Source organism: Enhydra lutris, unplaced genomic scaffold, assembly GCF_002288905.1.
Source record: "Enhydra lutris kenyoni isolate GAN:26980312 unplaced genomic scaffold, ASM228890v2 scaffoldscaffold1, whole genome shotgun sequence".
Taxonomy (NCBI): Eukaryota; Metazoa; Chordata; class Mammalia; order Carnivora; family Mustelidae; genus Enhydra; species Enhydra lutris.
Window position 1 is genome coordinate 87,292,864 of NW_019154085.1, and position 20,563 is coordinate 87,313,426.

General features: G+C 39.7%; 1 protein-coding gene across 2 annotated transcripts in view; it reads left to right on the top strand.

The window, feature by feature from the left end:
• LOC111141606 (glycosyltransferase like domain containing 1) overlaps positions 1-20,563 on the top strand; it is a 262,948-nt gene that overhangs the window by 184,437 nt on the left and 57,948 nt on the right. For both annotated transcript variants that reach the window (XM_022494289.1, XM_022494298.1), the window contains exon 5: positions 13,706-14,050. In XM_022494289.1, the coding sequence (XP_022349997.1) occupies positions 13,706-14,050 (345 nt within the window). The remainder of the gene's footprint in view (positions 1-13,705; positions 14,051-20,563) is intronic.

Sequence of the window (20,563 nt, forward strand, 5' to 3'; positions counted from 1 at the left end):
AGTTCTTGTTCCTTCTAGTTGCCTTCTGGGCCCTTGAGTCAACTATTTCTTTGATCCCATATCTCTGTGTTCTTTGTTTTCCTTTCTCATTTTAGTGTGATGTATCTACCACAAAGTATGTCCATAGGAGCTAAAATTTCTTAAGAACTTGCATGTCTGAAAATGACTTTATCCTGTCTCATATTTGATTGACATTTGACTGAGTTTTGAGCTCTCATTGAAAATTATTTTCCTCTTAAGTTTGAAGTAATGTTCTATTGTTTTCCACTATTTGAACTTTCTGTTGAGAAGTCTCATTCCTGTCTCTTTCTGATCACTTACATGTAACTCTCCCTGTTTGCTCTCCCAAAAGGCATTTGGGACTTTCTTTTTTCAACCCTGGTATTCTGAAATTAAATAATTCTGTTTGGATTGGATTATTGTTCTTTTCTTATGCTGGTCATTCATTCCCTTCAGCACAAAAAATTTTCTTATATTGTTTCTTTGATTTTCTCCCCCATGATTTTCCTTATCTTCATTTTCTTCAACTCCTGTTTGGCAATATTCAAATTTAGATGGGCCTCATTTTGTTATTGCTTCTCTTACTTTATTCTCATTTTTGGTTTTCTGCTTCCTGTAGAATTCTCTCAGCTTTATCTTCCAATTCTTCTAATGATTCTTTTTCAGCTACAGTACTTTAATTTGCAACCACTCTTTTTTGTTCTTGAATGTCCTTTGTTATTGAATTCAGTTTTTCTCACCATGAAGGCAAAAATCTTATTTTATCACTGTGGATATTATAGGAAATTTTTTTTTTAAGTTTTCTTCTATTCATCCTTCTGTCTCCATTCAAGTTCCTTTTCTGTACTTATTTCCTTTGTCTTATTTCATTTGAATAGTTTTCCTCAAATGCCTGATGGTCCCTGGCTCTTCATTCATATCTGAGTGTGTAAGACCCTGAAAGGTATTTAGTGTTTCAGACCCAGGGCTCATAGACTAGTGACCCTGTTCATACAAGGAGCAAACAGGGATTCACTCGTCCTGTTGTGGCCTCGCCATATGTCATTGGTGGCAGGGCAGTCCTGTGAGTTTCCAGAGAAAGGCTCCTCTCACCACCTGGATGGGAATCTGTTGCTGTCCTGAGAGCCACATGGTTTGGGAAGGGCACTAGAGAGGCATCATCAATAAATGGGAATTCTTTCACTTAATTTCCCTCACCTTTGCCTGAATTCAGCCTTACCTGGTTTCTAGGTTTCAGCCCTTTTGGTGAGGAAGCCTCCTTTCTGCTGTTGGAGTGAGGAGTGGAAGGTTGGGGGGGAGAGGGGAGACAGGAGGTACATGCCTGGCCACACTGAGCTCTGGGAAGCAATCAGAGGGGTTTGCGCTCACTTCCTATAGAACTGCTACTGGTTCTGTTTCCAATTCTGCTCTGCATCTGTACCTCCAGAGGTACCTGGTATGTCTGATACCTGAGCCTTTGGAGTTTGTCTGGAACACATGAGCTGCTGCTTCTTGGCTAACATCACATGCACAAGCAAAATCATGTGCATGCTTAGACATGTTCTGCCTTCTCCTCTGTGCTCAAACACCACTCACTCCGTCTGCTTTCCATCTTCCGAAATTTAGTTGACATTTCTTTCCTATTGTCATCTTTCTCAGTTTTCCTCTTTGTCCTTGAAAGTCTATGCCTGTTTTTAAAAAAATTCCCATACCATTATTTTAGCAGAGATTCAAAAGGCAAGGGGGACTTAAAAATTGGTATTTGCTCTGTGGTGCTATCCCCAGTCCATGCTTCATGCTGCAGCAAAGTGTTTATTCAGCCCCAATCTGCCTGTAAACTCCTCAAATGGCCACAAACAGCTTCCCTTAGATTACTAAGGTCAGAAAAGCCTTTCCCTGGTTTTATCGTGAGCCTCATTTTTGTCCCTCCCCATCCCCTACCTCCACTCCCTATTCACCCCCAATTGACACTCTGACCATATTTTTTGCTTTTTATTCCTGGACCATTCCCCAACCACCACCCCCCCCAGGCCCTTTGCACATGCTATTACTCTTAGCATAGCCCACCTCTCACTACTACAACTGGCTAACCTCTGATCACCTCCATGGCCTCACCTGAAGGATGACCTTCTCCTAGACAGCCTTCCTTCGTGCTATCGTCGTTTTCAGGACTGGGTTCCCATCATCCTAATAGAGCACCTACCATGTCGTGTGGACCATGACTGCAACTTGGCTATTTGTTCGTCGTATACTAGGCACTCTAACTTTTGTTTAAGGGTTACTGAATGGTTTTTTTCTCTGAACCTTCTTCGCTCAGTATTTTCTCTGGGTATTTAAGGCCTTTCTTTGCTGTCAAGCCTTGGTTATATTCTAGTAATAGCCCAGAAATTTACCCATCTGTTTGCAAACATAGAAGTACTGGAAAGTATAGAAAACCTGAAGTGAGTGGGAGTGTTTGTACGCTCGCTTTGTACACTTGAAGGCTTCATTTCACATGTAATATTAACATACCTGTATCTTCTAATATCAGTTTAGAATAAAATCAGTTTCTGTGGCTTAACAGTTAGACAACAATAGAATCAGAACTTGAAGTGAATCAGTACTTAGTGCCGTAGCATTTAATGTGGTGGCAGAAATAAAAAACAACCGGGTTGTGCTAGAAGTTGGATTTGCTGGTAATTTTGATTTATTCAGGTTGTGGATGGGCAAATGAAAAAGGAAAAAAGCCGACTGGATTTTTTGATGCCCATCTGTTCATGCTTCAGAGACCTGGAAACTGATGTTTTAAATTTCCTGGTTTTACTTTCTTGGTTTATGCAGCTTTAAGATGGGAAAAAATGGAAAATCTAGTTAGAAACAATGAAAAGAATAAAAGAAAAGACAAGGAAAAGTGAGAGGTAGGAGAAAAGTACCAGAGGAAACAAATAATGGAAAGGGAAGAATATATTCATTTGATTTATAACATTAGGCCTTTTTGTAATTAATGTGCCTCTAGGCATGAGTACAAGTCTTTGATTAGTACACAAATGAAAATAAGGTAACATATTAAAATTGCCTGCCTTAAATGAATGGCTAAACTGTAGCTGGTAATAGTTAATAAGAGGAAAAACATATCTTTAAAAAAGCCTGAGTCTGGTTCAGAAAGTATGTTTCACTATGAAATGGCAGTGGAGTCAAGTATCTCTTTAGTAATCATGACAACATAATGATGATACTCTTCACCATTATCATCAATAATAAAAAACAATAGTATTTACTGACCTCTTCCTGTGTGCCAAACAACATGGAAAACATCATTCTGCAAGGCAGCCTTAATATTATCCCCATTTTTCAGATGAAATGACCGATATTTAAGAAAAAACACTTTCCTCAGGTCAGCTAATAAGTGGCAGAGCCCTGAATTTGAAACCAGACAGTGTGCCTAGAGCCCTACTGAATCCAGTGTGCCCTTTTGCCCTTGAATAAGGACTGTAAGATACTCAGTACATTTGAATCAATGTTTGGATCCTTATTCTTCTAGAGAAGTCTACCACTGACGGTATTCTCATTGATCAGATGAGAAAACCCAGGGTTGTGACTTTATACACAACCAAATCTTTAAGAATAATGTCTTTCCTAAAACTCCATTCTCTATTCTTTATTCTTAATTCTTAATAAACAAGTACCATTTTGTGCTCCATAATAAAATTCACAGACGTTTCCTCCTCTTTGTCCTCCAAATTCATAAGTGTTGATAGCCCTCTCTTCTTCAACAATATTCTCTTGTTCTCACTGCCTGTCAACATAAATATGGGGCCTCCTACTCCATTGTTTTTCTGATACTCTATTCAGGAAATTCCATGCGTCACAGTGTTGACCCCCTCTCCCCTTTCTACAGCAGTATCCATTTGTATTGGTCATCTCAGACTGCCAACAAACAAACAAACAAGCCAAACATGGGGTAGGGGGTTTAAACAACAGATATGTATTTTCTCACTGTTCTGACAACTGGACACCTGAGAGCAGGGTGCTGGTATGGTTGGTTTGGGGTAGGGCTCTCTTCCTGGCTTGTAGACAGCTGCCTTGTAGCCACATATCTTCACAGGTGGTGGCAGAAAGGAGGAGGGGAAGGTGAGAGACAGAGAGAGATCTCTACTGCCTCTTAGAAGGCAATAGTCCTATCAGATTTGGGCCCATTGTGACCTCATCTGAACCTTATTACGTCCTAAAGATCCTATCTCCAGACATAGTCACATTTGGGGTTAGGGTTTCAATCTATGAATTTTGAGGGAACACCATCCAGTCCATAGCACCAGTAAAATGATGTCATGCTCTCAGGGAGAGTCTCCAATTGGAAACACTGCCATAGGGGAATTCTTACATTTACTTGGAAAGAAGAAAGTGATCCAATGCATTTCCCATCCTTCTTTCAACTTCCAATAATGGCTTCTCAAAAAAAAAAATAATAATAATAATAATAATGGAATAGAACATGTGATTAGAGGTCATTTTTAGAGTTCCCTTCGATGCTGTATTGATACTATAGAAGACCTGGCATTCCCAGAGTAGTGAGAACATTTACTTACCAACAAGGTAAATCCTAGCAAAGGAGCTTGCTGAGTCTAGGTACATGTGGAACAGCTACTTCCGCCTGCTTGAAAGAGATTACTTCAGATCCACAGTTTTCATTTTTTATATATTGTCATTAACTAAGGTGAATGCATAGATAGAAGGTTTTGCAGTTTTGGTTCTGAGTTACTAACGAAACAAATGATGAGCAGGTTATTAAGGTTGAATTGAAAAATTAGATCATTTTAGTAATAGAATCAGTAAACAGTTTAGTTTAAAGGTGGTGTGGATAATTGACAACTTCAGGGACTAAGAGACCAAAATAACTTGGCATAAAATGTTACTACATGTGCACTAAAGGCTTTATCAATACAGACGGGATCTAGGAGGAGCTTTGATGTTTGTTGAATGAGTATTTGCGGATTGATTACAGTTTCTCATTCACTGACTGGGAAATTTGCTGTTACTCAAGACGGTCTTAGGGCTAACTCCTTAAGTACAGGTGTCAGCCTGAATGAGCAAAGGCCTGGGAAGTTTATTAAGATTTACTCAGTTCCTCCACAGGGCACAATTCTCTTTTAATCCTCTCAAGAAATCTGCAGAAACAGACACTATCCCATTTTATAGATTAGAAAACTGAGGTTCAGAGAAATTAAGTTATTTGAATAAATGCACAAATACAAGAAGTGTCTGTATACTGATGCAGCCTGGATTATCTTCTATTCAACATGCCCATTCGCTTGAGTGGAGTTCCTTAAGGTGCTTCATAGAGATTGCTCTCCACCTGTCCTCCCCAAATCATCTTTTCCATAGGCCTACTGTGGTATTTGAAATGATCCCATTTGTGATAAATTCCCTTGAGTGAAGGTACTATCCCCTTTGGAAGGGTACAACACATTGAGCATGGAAGGTGAGACACTGTGGAAATATAAAATTCATTTCCAATAAGACCAACAATGGAGAACAGGGTATGATTCAGGGCTGGATCCAAAGTGGGGCTTAGTTCGAACATACGGGCTATAAGAAGACACATGGTACGTGTGGGAGGACCACAGGGCGACCCGGGCAATAAGAAAGTAGTATAAACATCTTAGGGTGTTAACCACCAGTGGGTGGTTAAAGCTTGAAATGGAGGTGGGAAAATAAAGATTCCCTGTTTGCAGTTCAGCCTATAGCTCTGCCTAACTGTGTTGAATTTTTGTAGTAAACCTTGTGTAAACTAGAAGGTTTTATTGTTCTGAGAGAACTCTTTTTTTGGGAGGACTGGAGCTCACAAGAAGTAAGCATGCATATGCTCACAAGACTGGCTCTGGATCTGATAAACATTTGTTCTGTCAACATGCAAGGTAGCTTTTCATCTCATACATTTATATGGACCTTAAATAGAAAATGGCACAATACAAACTGCTCGTGCTAGTAGACAGTTAAATTAGCAATGTATACAATCCAAAACACTCTGAAATCAAGAGAGCATGGGGGCTTGAGGCATAATTGTTTAAGTTAAATACTAACCACATAAACCAAATTGTCAAAAGAGGTCATATAAACAAATGGTCTACGTAAGGTATGTGGAAAGTGTTAGATTTTCAGTAAAGTGGTGGTGGGAAAGAAAAAGGAAAAGGAACAGACTCATGAGCACAGGACCATCTTTTCCCAGGATAGCCATACATCCCAACCATCGAAGGGACGGCCTTCGCAAAATGGCGGCCCTCAACCAGGGGAGGAAGCTGCAGCTTGTCTTTTGGGTAGCCGTTTGGAGAAGGTGCGCTCATCCCTCAGGGTGTTCTCTCTGGGGCCAGGCAGGACTAATGAGGCCAGTCTGATAACCACAGATTTGCTTTCAGTCTCAGCATGCATTTCTCTGGCTAATTAGTAGGGTTTGCTTGTTCGTTTTGACTGCAGCTCATGTCTCTGGATTCTGTTTCTCTATCTTGTCACAAAACAGATTCTTTGCAGTTGCTTTGAGACGCCCTTGACCCGTGCCCTCTCGCTGTCAGTATTGCATGTCGGCTTTGCAAGTTTGTACCACAAGAGATGAAATTTGGTTCAGGCACCAAACAGTGATCATCTAAACAACGTGGCCTAAGCAGCCATGGTGCTGTTGGATGGTTGCTCCCCAAAAGCATTTGTGCTGTGTGCGTGTGGATTATGATTGACTCATCTGTGATTTGAATTTGTTCATATTTTGTTCCGCCAGGAGTGTCTTGTTGAAACAGCCTCCATAGACATGTGCCATCTATTTTATGAGTATTATCCCTTAGCCATCTCCAGGAAGGAAGAGCAGCCATCCTACAACCGACCAACCAAGCCTAAGTCTGTCTTTCTGTTTAATGTTGTGGTCTCCCAACATCTAGTTTTAATTATGATGGATTTCCTTGCTTGTGATTCCTTTATTTAGTGAAGATAGTGTGACAAGAGATACAGGGGTGGGGGGGAACTGTACACATGAGAATGCTAGATCTAAATTTTTACTTTTATAGTTTATAGTTTTATATAAATCTGCTTACCATATAAGTGATATATTGGACACATGTGGGCTAGCATGATTTTTTAATTATCTTTGATATTTGCTTATGTGGCTAAATTCTAAAAATGTTAATTTTGTAATTAATTTCCAGCACATTGTTTGGAAACAGTGAATAGTTTTTGTTATAAATCACCCAAGAACTTAGATCACTACATTGCCTGGATGTGTCTTCCCATTTGGTTTTGGAAAAGTTATTTATCTTTGATTCCTATTTCTTTTCTTCTCAATTCCCAATATGGTCTAAACCCAAGAATCCACAGAAATGGCTGTGATAAAATCAAATGATTTTTTTTTCTGCCATCATCCATATTAGCCTGGAACCATATCTTCTGTCACTTTTTTTCACAGATTCCCCTCATTTCTTTCAGACTTCCCTTTGTCTACTGATACATGGCCTTGGTGTATGGCCTTTTGTTTCAGTTTCATCATTTTCTCATGTGAATGCATTTCTCCACTCCTTCTGCCGTGCCTTCCATGTAAAATGTGCCGCCACCTAGCTGGCTTTCCATACTCTGGCTGCGCATCTCCTAGGGTCTCCAGTAGTATTTCCCAGAATATCCTTTGTGGGATATTTATTCTTAAGGTGCATCTTAAGATTGGGGGTGGGGGAGTCCTTTTTTCATTAAATGTTAAGTTTGAGAAATGATAAATATAACATTCCTTTTACATAATAGGTACTCAATAAATATTTTTTTATTAAACAAAAGAATGAATGAGTGGACATATTTATAATATACACTAGCATGTACTTTGGGAAGTTCTTTAGCAAAGAAATGTTTCACTCTGTTTAACCCAGCATTTACCAAACATGTTTTCTCACAAAACCTTCTATAGTGTTCCACAAAACACACCTTGTTAAAACTTCAGCCTAAGCCATGCAACACCGTGGCCATACCACTCTTACTCCCTCAGACCCAGTCTATGTTGAGAGGGGCTGAGCTTCATCAGCTCCCACTTCTTGCCCGCCCCACGCGCAAGGCACATTCCTTATCACAGTTGCTAATATGCCCCTCTCTCTGCCTAGGCTCAAGTCTAGAATCACCTTTGACTGGTTATGCTGTCTTTCTCTTTAATCATCTGCTAATTTGCATCATTCTTCACGTGCTGTCTTCCCAGATCTGTTTTGAGAAGCAAGACCATGGATAATCTCTGTCTTGTGGACTCTTATCTGTGGGTATTTATGAGATTCTATAGGTTGAACTATTTAAGTATTTTCTTTTGAAATCTCTCAAAAACCATTGGTAAGCAGTGTATTCCACCATGACATACATTTCAGCCATGGTATTTTCTTCAACAACACATGAACCAATATTAATGTCCTAAGTTTACTTGACTTGCTTTATTTTATCACCTTCCTTTTGACTACCGCTGTTGGTTAGCTAAACGTACTCTAGCCTCTCGACTTTAGCAGAGAGAAGCCAAGGTACCTAGAGCATTTCCTGCATTTGCTATCCATCTTAACATCATTTAAAGCTACTCTGAAATCTAGTCTTTCCAGATTGATCTGAATAAGGCCATTCCTCTATGTCCAGCTCTAGGTGTGTGTGTTTGGATGTGGGGATGGCAAGAAGCAAGCAAATGTAGGTCTAGAAAGTACATACACCTGCCATATCTTTGAATGTTACCCAACATAGTACTGGGGTGTTGCGGCAGTGCCTCCGGAACCGTGTTGGAGGACAGGTGTGGCGAGGAAGGAGAGGCTCTACTTGTGAGGAGAGGAGGCTCTACTTCTGTTTCAGAGATTGGCTGTGGGTTGGGGGGAAAGGTGGGGGAGGGCCCCCATGGCGAATAACAGATTGCAAATGATTACAGTAATCAGAATATTTCTAAAAGTAAAAACAGGTTCTGATAGAACTGAGAGACTCAGAAAGAGGGAAAGACATTCTGTGAATCAGGTGGGCAGTAGCATTTCTTTAAGAAAAATTGGAGGGTTATTAAAAGGCAAATCTGGCTTAAGCTCTACAAGGCAGCTCACTGGTTTTCTTCTGACTCTTTTCTCTCTTTCACTCCTTATCGCAGGACCTTTTCTGTTCTCATTAACACCTCCACCAGAGTTGGAGCTTGGGAACAGAAAGGAGGTGTTGAGACATGTGCCTATTTGCATGCTCGCTCTCTTGAGTTAATCCCGGGACAGCACATTCTATCCAGTTCCATAGAAAAGCCAGTTTCACCCCATCAGTAAGGTATTATTTTCTTTTTTAGCCTAGAACAGCTTATTGCCAAGCTTCTCTTAACTGTACATTACAAATAGCGTCTGATTAAGAATGTTCTGGATGGGTTAATTAGTGTGGTGACTATTATTAAGCAAACTGCTTGTTAGTATTATGCCTATTTGATCTTGGTATTGATGTGAAGTAATTGACCATAGAGCTACATTTAGAAAAGCTGGAATAAAGTTTTTTGATTTCTATTATGGCAATAAATTGTTTATATTAAACATGTCTATGAAAATATGAGTTTCATGGCACAGAGAATCCGAATAGACTCTGTGTGGGATGGTAGATGAGGATTGTTTTGTTTTGTCGTTTTGTTTTGTTTTTTAGAAATATTCCTACACTTGTCCAGCTCGCCTCACAGCCAGCGCTGCTACAACAAAGTGGCAAAAAGTTATTTCCGCTCGCTCCTGCAGAGTATATGGAGAGTAAAGGGGTTTTAACTTCACCTCACCTAAAGAACATATTTCCTTTTTGGTTTAGCTAACTGCCTGAATACTTATCTGGGTAACAATCACTGTATATAAACAGACTACTAAAGAAAAATATGGGGAGATATTCTAAGCAAGGAAAGCATAGCATGTAACCACCTTCTTTCAAACACCGGATTATTATCTATATTATTTATTGGTATTTTGTCCAGTCCTATTATGAAGTTTCCCTCACTATACCATTTCCATAGAGAATTTATTCAGTGAGCTAATAAATTATGCCATCAGGGAGTTTTTCTTGAAATTCAGCTTAAATTTTCCCATTCTTAATTTCATCTCATTACTTCTAGTTATACCTCCTTGTACCGGCTAAATAATTATTCTCTTTCCTCGGAGACTCCTATTATGGACCCCTCTACTTGTCACTTAACCAGGCTATTCATATTTAGCTCCTTTAATCTGTCCTCATAAATCAATTCTTCCATTGCCTTAATCATTATTATTGCTCTTCTAAGAACTCTCTAATTTTCAAAGATATACAGTTACAGGTGCCCCGAATGAAATCAGCATTTGCACGGCTCTCTCCCCAGACTTGCTGTCTTCCTTTTCCGTATGAGACGCTGCATTACAGAGTGGCATTGGTTTGCTGGTCAACCCAGCACAGGCTTCTCTGGTCAAACTCTAGACAATCTCAACAGTGTTTTCCATATGTCCTACTAGCATTCGGTTTTGTTTTGTTTTGTTTTGTTTTGTTTTTTATTTCATAACATTAGTAAGCTGAGTTTTTGCTTACTGTCCATATTTATGTTCTGCCTCTTTCCCTGTCCCCATTGACCACCACTGATCAAGTCAGCCATCCACAGCCTGTGTTAACAGGGGATCTTCTTCATCCTCGCCAACATTTATTTTTTTTATTTTTAATTTTTTAAAGATTTTATTTATTTATTTATTTATTTGACAGACAGAGATCACAAGTAGGCAGAGAGGCAGGCAGAGAGAGAGGGGAAGGTAGGCTCCCTGCTGAGCAGAGAGCCCAATGTGAGGCTCGATCCTAGGACTCTGGGATCATGACCTGAGCTGAAGGCAGAGGCTTTAACCCACTGAGCCACTCAGGTGCCCCTCCCATTCCTTTTAATTTGCAATTTTGCTCACATGCTGGCCAACATAAATGGATTTTAAGAGTAAGATGGGTCATGATACTGTTTTCTAACATAAAGTTATGTTGTTGCAGTGCCCGCTGAATTTTTTTTTAAACGTAAATCTTCCCTACAGTAAATTCGTAATTCTGCTAAAATCCTTTTTAAGCTCACCTAGCATCCTTTCTCTAACATAAACAAACAAGTTTCTTCACTTGCTTTATTGTCATTTGCCAGATATGTACAGTTGTTCCTTCTCTTTCTATTTGTTTCACTTGTTAAAAAGTTAAGATATTGTTGGGATGCTTGGCTGGATCAGTCAGTGGAACGTGTGACTCTTGATCTTGGTGTTGTGAGTTTGACCCTCACACTGGGTGTACAAATTACTTAAAAATAAAATCTTAAGGGGTGCCTGGGTGGCTCAGTCGTTAAGCGTCTGCCTTTGGCTCAGGTCATGATCCCAGGGTCCTGGGATTGAGTCCTGCATCGGGCTCCCTGCTCCGCAGGAAGCCTGCTTCTCCCTCTCCCACTCCCCCACTCCCTCTCCCACTCCCATTCCCCCTGCTTGTATTCCCTCTCTCGCTGTGTCTCTCTCTGTCAAATAAATAAATAAAATCTTAAAAGAAAATAAATAAAATCTTAAAAAAAATAAAATAGTTTTTTAAAAGTTAAGGTATTTTCATGTTCTTTTTATTTTTTTCCTTTTGTGAATCAGTGGGAACATTTTCATTGATTTTTTAGTTCCTTAGATTCTCCTCAGTGTTTTGAGTTTGTTTCAGGAAGAAAGTTGGTTAGTTCCCATAATAATTTTAGACCTGTGAGATATGAAACTATATCCTGTATATGCTCACATTTCTTTATTTTTAAATCAAGAATTAATGTATTATTGTATGAGGGCATACCAAAGGTGTTAGCACCATTTTTGTGTTTTATCTATCTCTATACAATCATGTATTTATTACTTGGGAGGGTTCTTATATAGAAGGTGATTTCTCTCAGAGGGCTTTCTGAGACAAGCACAGAAGCCCCCCAAACTTTTGACTATGTAAGGGACACAGCACACTCCAGCCAGACTTCGTTTCCAGCTTACAGCAGAACCCGCCCTCTCCCTTCATGTTGCCCTTGGTCCTTGCCTTCAGACCTAGCGAACGTCCTCGGCCCCTCTCCCCCTCAGCACACTTCTTATCGTCCCTCAGCACACTTCTTTTACTCACCTTCACCTCTACTCACCTTACGTGAAATAAGTGGCCTCGTCTAATGCTTTGGTGACACACTCTAGATTCCACACCTGCCACCTGAAACTGTTTTTTCCAACTCCACTTTTCTCTCCTTCTTCCTTCAGCTTTGTAAGAAAGCTTGCTCTGGTCTCTTCTATAAGGGCCTACTTGCTTTCCCTCATGCCAAGAATCCTAGATGCTGTGCTGTCCTCCTACTTCTGTCTTTTAAGAGTTTTCTGTTTCTTCAGAAGCCAGCTCCCTTCCCTAGCAAGTGTCCCCAAGTAAACACCCAAGTGAAAACCCCTCTGTACATGTGCCCCAATAAGGAAAACAGACCTCGCTTCCCGGTTCTCCTCTCAATCTCGCTTTCTGTCTTTCCCTCTTGGATGCGTGAGCTGTAACAGGCTGATTTTGGCCTGCACTCTCCACAGGAACTACCCTTGGAGGAGCAAGTGATCCAAAAGCTCCTTACCTTGCCTGGTGCTCTGGTACCTGTGCAATGCTTTACACCCCATTTTTATATCTTCTTCTTCCCTTTCTTAGACACTCTTTTGAGGCTCTTCACTCACTTTGCTGGGGTAATATTACTCTCTTGGCTTCTCTTCTTACTCTTCCAGATGTTCCTTATTGCTCTTCTTCCATAACTCTTCTTCCTCACCTTTGTCTTAAATGCGTGTACTCTCCATTTCTTCACTTACTCGACAATCCAGGGAAGGGGTGAGGTCTCAGGGTGGGCTTCAGTGACTCTAAGAAAGCACTTGTTGTCTGGTGTCCGTCTACTTCTCTGAGCCTCACATTCTGGGACCTGGCCCCAGCCCCTCTGGATTGCTTGCTATTCCCTGAAGAGTTTATGTTCTTTCTCAGCCCTTTCCTTAGATCACAACATTCCCTCAGTCTAGACCTTTCCTGACCTCCAAGTCAGAATTAATCCCTGGTTCTGTTTTAAAACTTGGAATGTTCGTTCTTTTTGTGTCTCACCACAGGTTGGTTGGTTGTTCGTGTCCGTTCTAAGTGCTACTGGTTTGCTCCGCCAGTAGATGGTGAGCTTCTTGATTTCATTTGATTTAGATGCTTCTGGCAATAAGTGACAGATACCAAACTCTTCATGGCAAAGCATTATGGGAAGACGGGACAGAAATGGCACTGAAAAAATATCCTTCAAGAAATATTCTCAAGGTCGATTTAATAAAAATGTGTGTCCAGGTGCCCAGGCATACAGAACAGTCATGTGAGCAGAAATGCCCAGTGTTAATCAAGGAAGTTTCAAGGATTTTTGTTGGGTAATAATTAAGTGTGGCTTAGAAATATGCATCAGGCCATGCAGTGACTGGAAAATGTAAAATGGAACTCTGGCAAGATGAGTGAAGGGAGAGTGATAAATCATCTCTCTATTCTTATTTTTCACGGTGTGCAAAGTGTAGGTTTTATAGTCACAGAAACACTTTGAAAGCCCCTCAAAGACAGTGTGGTCTGATTGCAGAGTTTTGAACTTTGAATGGCTGCTACTTTTTGTACTCTTTCTAGAATGTTTGTTTTATGTTTAGTTTACCTTTATCAGTTTTCTACATCATCATGGCGTCCTTACAGAAAGGTAAAGGACAAGTTTTAAATAGTCTTTTCACTAAAACTGTACTGCATTTCCTTTTTGTAACAGATTCATGCCCAAGCACAAAACAGCCCATTTACAGAAGATTCTCAGCCTTAAAGGAAATGGTGGCACTGCTCCATCTATGGCCCTTCCTTTCCAACAGGAGCAGAAAGGTTCTGAGATTTTATTGAAGAATTCTGATTCAGAGTCCGGACCTGGCAACGCGGCGCCACAAGAAAACCTGGGTAGCTCATTAACACAGGAGTCAGACTGGAGAACGTGCAACCTGTCAGATAATTCAAGTTCTCATCGTCAGGAAAATGCACAAAATATGACTTTTGGTCCCCGTGACATTTTGGGAGGAACTGATGATCCACAAAGACCACTGCACATTGTGTGGCCTCACAGGTGGTAAGTTTGAGACACACCAATGTAGTAAGAGTTGGAGACTCGTAATAGAAAATATGTTCCGATGACTGACTCAGTAATTTCTTGTCCCTGTCATTTAGAAAAAGATCATTTTAGTGTGGCAGTACTGCGAACGTGCTGCCAAGGTGGTATTATCTTTCTATCTTTACATAGATAGTTGTGTGTTTAGATTAAATTGGATTTACAGATACTTGTTTGCTATGATTTGCTGATCTCACAACAGCGGCTAGACAATTCTAGAAAATCAAATCTTGTTCGAGAATTTTCAGTACCAGAACAGGATTCCATATCTACACCTCTATACTGTTATCCTCGATTTCGTATACTCGTGCTGTTAAAGCATTATGACCACTAAAACAAAAACGATTTCCGTTATTTCCTAATTTGACCAGATTCAACGGGGTGCCTTCATGTCACTTGTCGTAAAACCTATCATGTTGGTGACTGATCCCCTGCTCCCCAGTGCCTCTGCTTTGTGCTAAGCAGAACACTTTCTAGCAGAATCTCCTCTAAACAGACGAAAATCAACTGCAGCATGTAATCGCACCAAATATAAACTCATAAACTTAACCCGGGTTCCTATAAATTAGGATTTAAAGAGGTAAAATGTCCTGATAATCTTCTGGTATTAGGCAGGAACATTTTAATCTAGTTTTTATTCCTCCCAGTTAGTTTAATCTGCATGTGGCCTGATTAGAGCTCACTCCCCCACAGATTATGGTCTCTTTATTGCAGAGATGCCGGGCTGATCATTAGGTCCGATTTTCCGAGAGCCGCTGTTTACAGGTGAAGTAATAAGCACGCCACACCGGCCCCGCAAAGCGCCTTTGCCGGGGATTTGACTTCCCTCACATTAAAACTCCAGAAGCTCTCTCAGTTGATCTGCAACATCTGGTACCTAAAGGGATTTTCATCTTTGACTCTAAATGTATGAACGTAAAATTTAGGGATTAAAAGTTGACGTGAAACATGTTCTTGGATTCGTCTATTCAACTTCACACTTTTGGCATATCCTTTCTAAGGGAGTCACTTGTATCTAAAAATCATATCGGACTCAGAAGGTGACAGCCTTCAGCTTTCTTTTGTGCTATTTTAAAATGCAACGGGTCTGGATGAGATGAATCCAATGCAAGGGAAAGTAGATGCCACCGTTGACTCCCTCCTGGAAAGCTTTTCCTTTCCTTCTGCTAACCTCTGGTTTTCTCCGAAGTAATATGTATTGCAAGAAAATCAGTTCTGCAAAGTTTGGTTCTGGGTTATCATGGAAATGCGCAATTGAATTTGTAGATTCCTGCTGCAATGCAGCATACTGATATGGGGGGAAGAGTGAGAACCACATTATCCCATACTTTGCACAAAATAAGACAGAGCTATGTTAATAAAATTAACAATATTAAATTGAATAATTCCCTCCCTTCCTTTGTATATTTTTGCTTTAATTTAATTTAATTGCCTAAAGTTAGTTGCTTAAAGAGAGGCAGCATTATGTTTGTGCACATTCTTATTGTTAAAGCTAAATTATTTTTAATTTGGAGAAGAGGGGAAAAAAGCCGCATCAGCAAGAGTAAATGCCAAAATATAAAAGTAACACATTCATCCTTACGGGTAATATAGTAGAACATTGGAAACTTGGAGGTTGCCAGACACATAGCTAACATTAGGGCTAATTTTGAAAATCTAGCGTGCAGTCAATTTTACTGATGCCTGGGGACATACAAGGTAGAAGCTGACAAGAGAACTAATTTTGTTTGGGTTATTTACTGCTATGCATCATCCCCGGGTTCCCGCCTGACACACAGCTATATGAAGGGGGATATTATCACACACTAAAAATTTATGTTGACATTCGATATTTGTTCAATATGTCAGCAGTATTACTTTCATAATCAAAAGAGTAAGAAAAAGAGAAAAGAAAAGCACTTTATGCTCATATAGATATATCTTTTTAATAACAGTCTATAAGGTTAATATAGTTTACCTTTGAGAGTATACAATGAAAACAAGCAGGGTTAGGAGGGGGAATGACAGAAAGCATCAACCCGAGCTGTTTGTTTGCCATTACCTAAGCGAGCCATGTCAGCTCTCTGGCCCGCGTCTGATAGCTATTTGTTGTACAGAGAGCACAGCATAAAAAAAAATATCAAACTCTTAATACTATTGTGTGCCCATAACCATCTGTCACTGCTAGCCTGGAGATGAGAGGAAGATTACGAGGAATAAACACTGAGCCGCAGAGCATTGGTAAAGCCTTCGGGCAAAAAACTCTTGTGGGGACATCAAAGACATTCTAATTCCGAGGCAGTCAAGGATTACAGTGTGTAACCTGTGCTGACAACAGATAAATGACTGGCAATATTGTGCCAGAGCTGTTGGGTCCTGCATGGAGTACTGATGATGATGATGATGATGTTATCTTGCAGAATGGACTCTGCTGGGATAATTTTATGATAAAACACTTTTTTCAAATGCCACTGGGTCTAGGCAGACATTTACTAGCTACAGGGGTAGCAATCAGTTTCTTCAAAATTTACTGTTCTAAGCCCATTAGAGTTCCAACACAGCAAGACTCTTCAATGAAAAGCTAAAACGCCTATATTTTCTTTAGGAGAATATATGCAAATGTTGTGAGCTGAACTCCTACCCTTTAGTGGTAGATGCTTTATCATCTGATTTATGTAAATTTGCTCATAAAAATACAGTTTATTTTTAATTGGTGAATATGAATTAGAAAATTAAGATTCTGGTTCAGCATTCATCCGACATCCCCAGTTAGAAGCACACATTTATTTAGACCTCCGATCGCCTGCGTAGAAATCCTGTAGCGGACCAGTCAGTACGAGTGGTATTCTCAAGGAAACCATGGTTGGAACTGGAAATGGCCGGGGTTGTGTTTCTGGTTCAGCTCTCTTAGTTCGGGCCACCCTTTGTTTACAGCTCACGGGTTCTTGTCCCTATTGCGAGCTAATGAAACTACCTGCTTGAGGCGGGGTTTTCTTTAGAGTAGCCTCCGGGAAGCTGTGGGATCTGTTGCATTTTTGCCTTGGCCACTTGTGCTTTCCAGAGAGGAGGGTCTTAAGAGAGAACACATTGGTGATCATTTCCCCCCTGTAAACAAAAGGGAGAAATGGCCACCAGAGCGGGCAGCAGGATTCTTGGAGCCTGTCATTACCTTGCCCAACAAAACAAAAATAAAGCCCTCCTCCTTATCATAAAAAAAAATATGCCCATGAAATCATGCAGTTGCAGTAGCCAACTCTAAAAATGAAGTGATGCTGACCTCATTGTGTTAGTTCCGTGCCGGGATCATGAATGGTCTAAAATATAGTGTTAGCCTCTAACATAGCTCGTACTAAGTCAACCAAATGTAGAGCCTACTTGCTAGGAAATGTATCAAAATCAAAAGTGACATTTTCTAGGAGATACATTCTGGCTTTAAATCTGTGTTAAAATGTCTGTGCATGAGAACAGGCCCTTAAATGCAATGCTTGCCCCTCTCTTCATTCTTTCTGAATCTGAGCTTGTCAAGGATTATAGTGTGCAACCTCTGCTGACAGTAGATAAATAACTGACAGTATTTTAGCAGAGTTGCTGGGTTCTCTGCAGAGTAATTTGTTTTCTCCTTTCTATCCAGTCTTTAGTGTTTTGTTATAAACATCTATAGCAAGGCATGGTTAATAGCAATGACTTCTAGAGAAAGACTTGTAAAAAATACACTGCAATTGGCGATGCCTTTTCTTAAAACCATTTTCTTTATAAATATTACAACATTGCACCAGGTTCCGGCCTCTATGTAAATATTCTCTTTATTTTAATGGGCACGGAAGGCTCACTACTGGAGGGACAGAGAAAAGAAGTTTACAAGACATTGAAAGATAGCCCTCTCCAGGCTGCGGTTCTCAAACTCTTTGATCTGAAGACCCCTTCGCTCTCTTAAAAATTATTGGGACACTGCAGAGCTCTTTGTTTGTTTGTTTGTTCGTTTGTTGTTTTGTTAGAGTTACGCCTATCAATGTTTAGCGTATTAGAAATTAAAACTTAAAATCTACATCAAATCATGGAAAAGTAACAAGGCCCACAGACGTGTTAATATTAATGTATTCCATGAAAATAACTATTTTAGAAAGCAAAAAAATTAGTGAGAAGAGTGACATTATTTTACATTTTTGTAAATCTATAATGTCTGTCTAAGTAGAAGAGAGTTGGATTTTTATATCTGCTTAAGTATTCAATCTGTTGCAATATGTTGTTTTGGTGGAGGTTTCTGAAGAAAATTCTGCCTCACAGAGAGAGTTGGAAAAGGAAAGAGTGTTTTAATGACCTGCTCAGATTCTTGTAGGTACTCTTCACTGCTACACCAGAACTTGGCAAGTAGGAGTTTCTCAAGGGTTAGTCTGAAACCATTCCATGGCTCTTCATACTCTCATACTTGCTGTTTAAATGGATTTGGTAACATCGTGCATTGGTCACTTGGAAAATAGAGGTTTTAAGAATTGTGCAGCTCTTCCAAGTATTTGACAAAAAATTCAAGAATCATACTGTTAATATCACCGCTGATAGAGGAATTTTTGATTATTGGGAAGTCATCAAGATCATGATGTAGATACACTTTTTTCCAGAATCCCAATGTTCAGTTAAAATCTTGAATTTACCATTGCAACAAATATTATCAGTTGTTTTCTTGAAGGGACATGTTCACATGGCTTACATTTGAGAAAATGTCTGCCAAATACCCAAGTCTGATGAACCATGGTTTGTCTATCAGTTGTTCTTAGAAGCAAAATTAGTGTTTTGTGAAAAAAGCAACTTGTTAGCTCGTAACTCAAACACTCATATAAATACTTTTTCTCAAGACAGCCATTGCACCCTGGTACACAAAGATGTGGTGTGTGTGTTTCCAGTTTATCACACAGAATATTAAAACAAGTCTCTTCAAGGGATGAAATTTAATAAAAATAGTAATTTTAATGCTTCTTCAAGGGCATTCGTAAGTGAAACTGACTTTTATTTTTCCTTTTACTGCAAGTGCAGAGGGTTAAGAATACCATGACCGTTACTCAGTTTGGTGCCACTACCTTGAGTCACGCTGAGGTATCAGCGCTCCTCTCCATCGGCGCTTTTTCACTATTAGGACGTATGTGAAGAAGGCAAATTATATCTTAGTATTACTGTAAAAATAGGTTGATTTTGCAGACCCCATGAAAGGTCTCGAATACCCCCCAGGAACCACAAACTACCCTTTGAGAACCACTGTCAAGCAGAACTATCATGATAAGGACATATGTAAGACTATGTCTGCCATCAGTCATTGGAATTGCCTGATTTTTAGTTTTCATAGACTGATTTTTGTTGCCCCGAATGTTAATATATTAACATTTAGGTTTAGATGGCATATTGATATTGAGGTTTCACAGTTGATGGCAAACAAGTGTTCATCATATAAAAGAGAACTTTCTCAGACCAAAGAGCATTTATGTCACAATGGGCTCAGTAGTTGGGGAGATCTGTGGCACAAGAAATTCAGTTCTGATCTTCAAGTCCTTCTGAGCGGCACATAAGTGGGTGTGTTCTAAGAAAGATAAGGTAGCAGTGGCTGCGAGGCCTGCTGAGGAGTTTGAAATTGTTAGGAGTAGCTATGGTGATTAGTTTCACCATGACCCCATTACGTGGACTGTGGGGAAATTGTCGAGCTTTTCGCTTAAAGTGAAGTGACTTGTTATGAGCTATATGTTATTTGCAATATTTTCCATAAAGTAATGATAAAACAATTTATGCAATGTTGATTGTGGTTAAGGTGTAAATTTGGAAAGGAAAAGGCCCAGTCATTGAGAAATAAAGACAGATTTGAAGCATACCTTAGGTAAATCATGTACTGTAATATTGAAAGAATTTGACATACTCTATTTTTAGAAACTGGTGACTTCTAACTGAAAACAAATGATTGATATAAAATGGAAAATTATACTTTATTATGTGAGAGTAAAATAAATTACTTTTCTTTTTCCATCCTTTGACACTCTGAGGTTTAAAAACACAGCTTTGAGAACAAAATTGATGACTGCCTTCTGAAAAGATGTATGTTAAGTGATTGGATGTTATGCTTTTCAGAGCAAGGTAACTTACCTTGGTTTTCTTGTTGTCCAAGTAACTTGGGGAAAGTTTAGCGTATAGATTGTCTTAAATCTTTCAGGTCTCACTGGTCATTATCTAGGAATAGAATACTTTTGGAGGACAATCTTCAGATGCCACAGCAGGATGAGAACTGAGAAGCAAAGTGTTAGATTTTGGACACCAATGTTTTTTTTCTGTTTCAGTGTTATGTATAAATCTGTTTTTCTTAGGGAGAAATGATCCTCACGGAATTATAGTTCTGGAAAAGATGATCATGTGGTCTGGCCATCTGCCTTTCAGCACACTCCACCAGAGTGAGACCTATGAGAATCGATCTTACTTGTCCTGATCTCTAGAAAAGATGATGCTATACATGCTTTCCAGTGG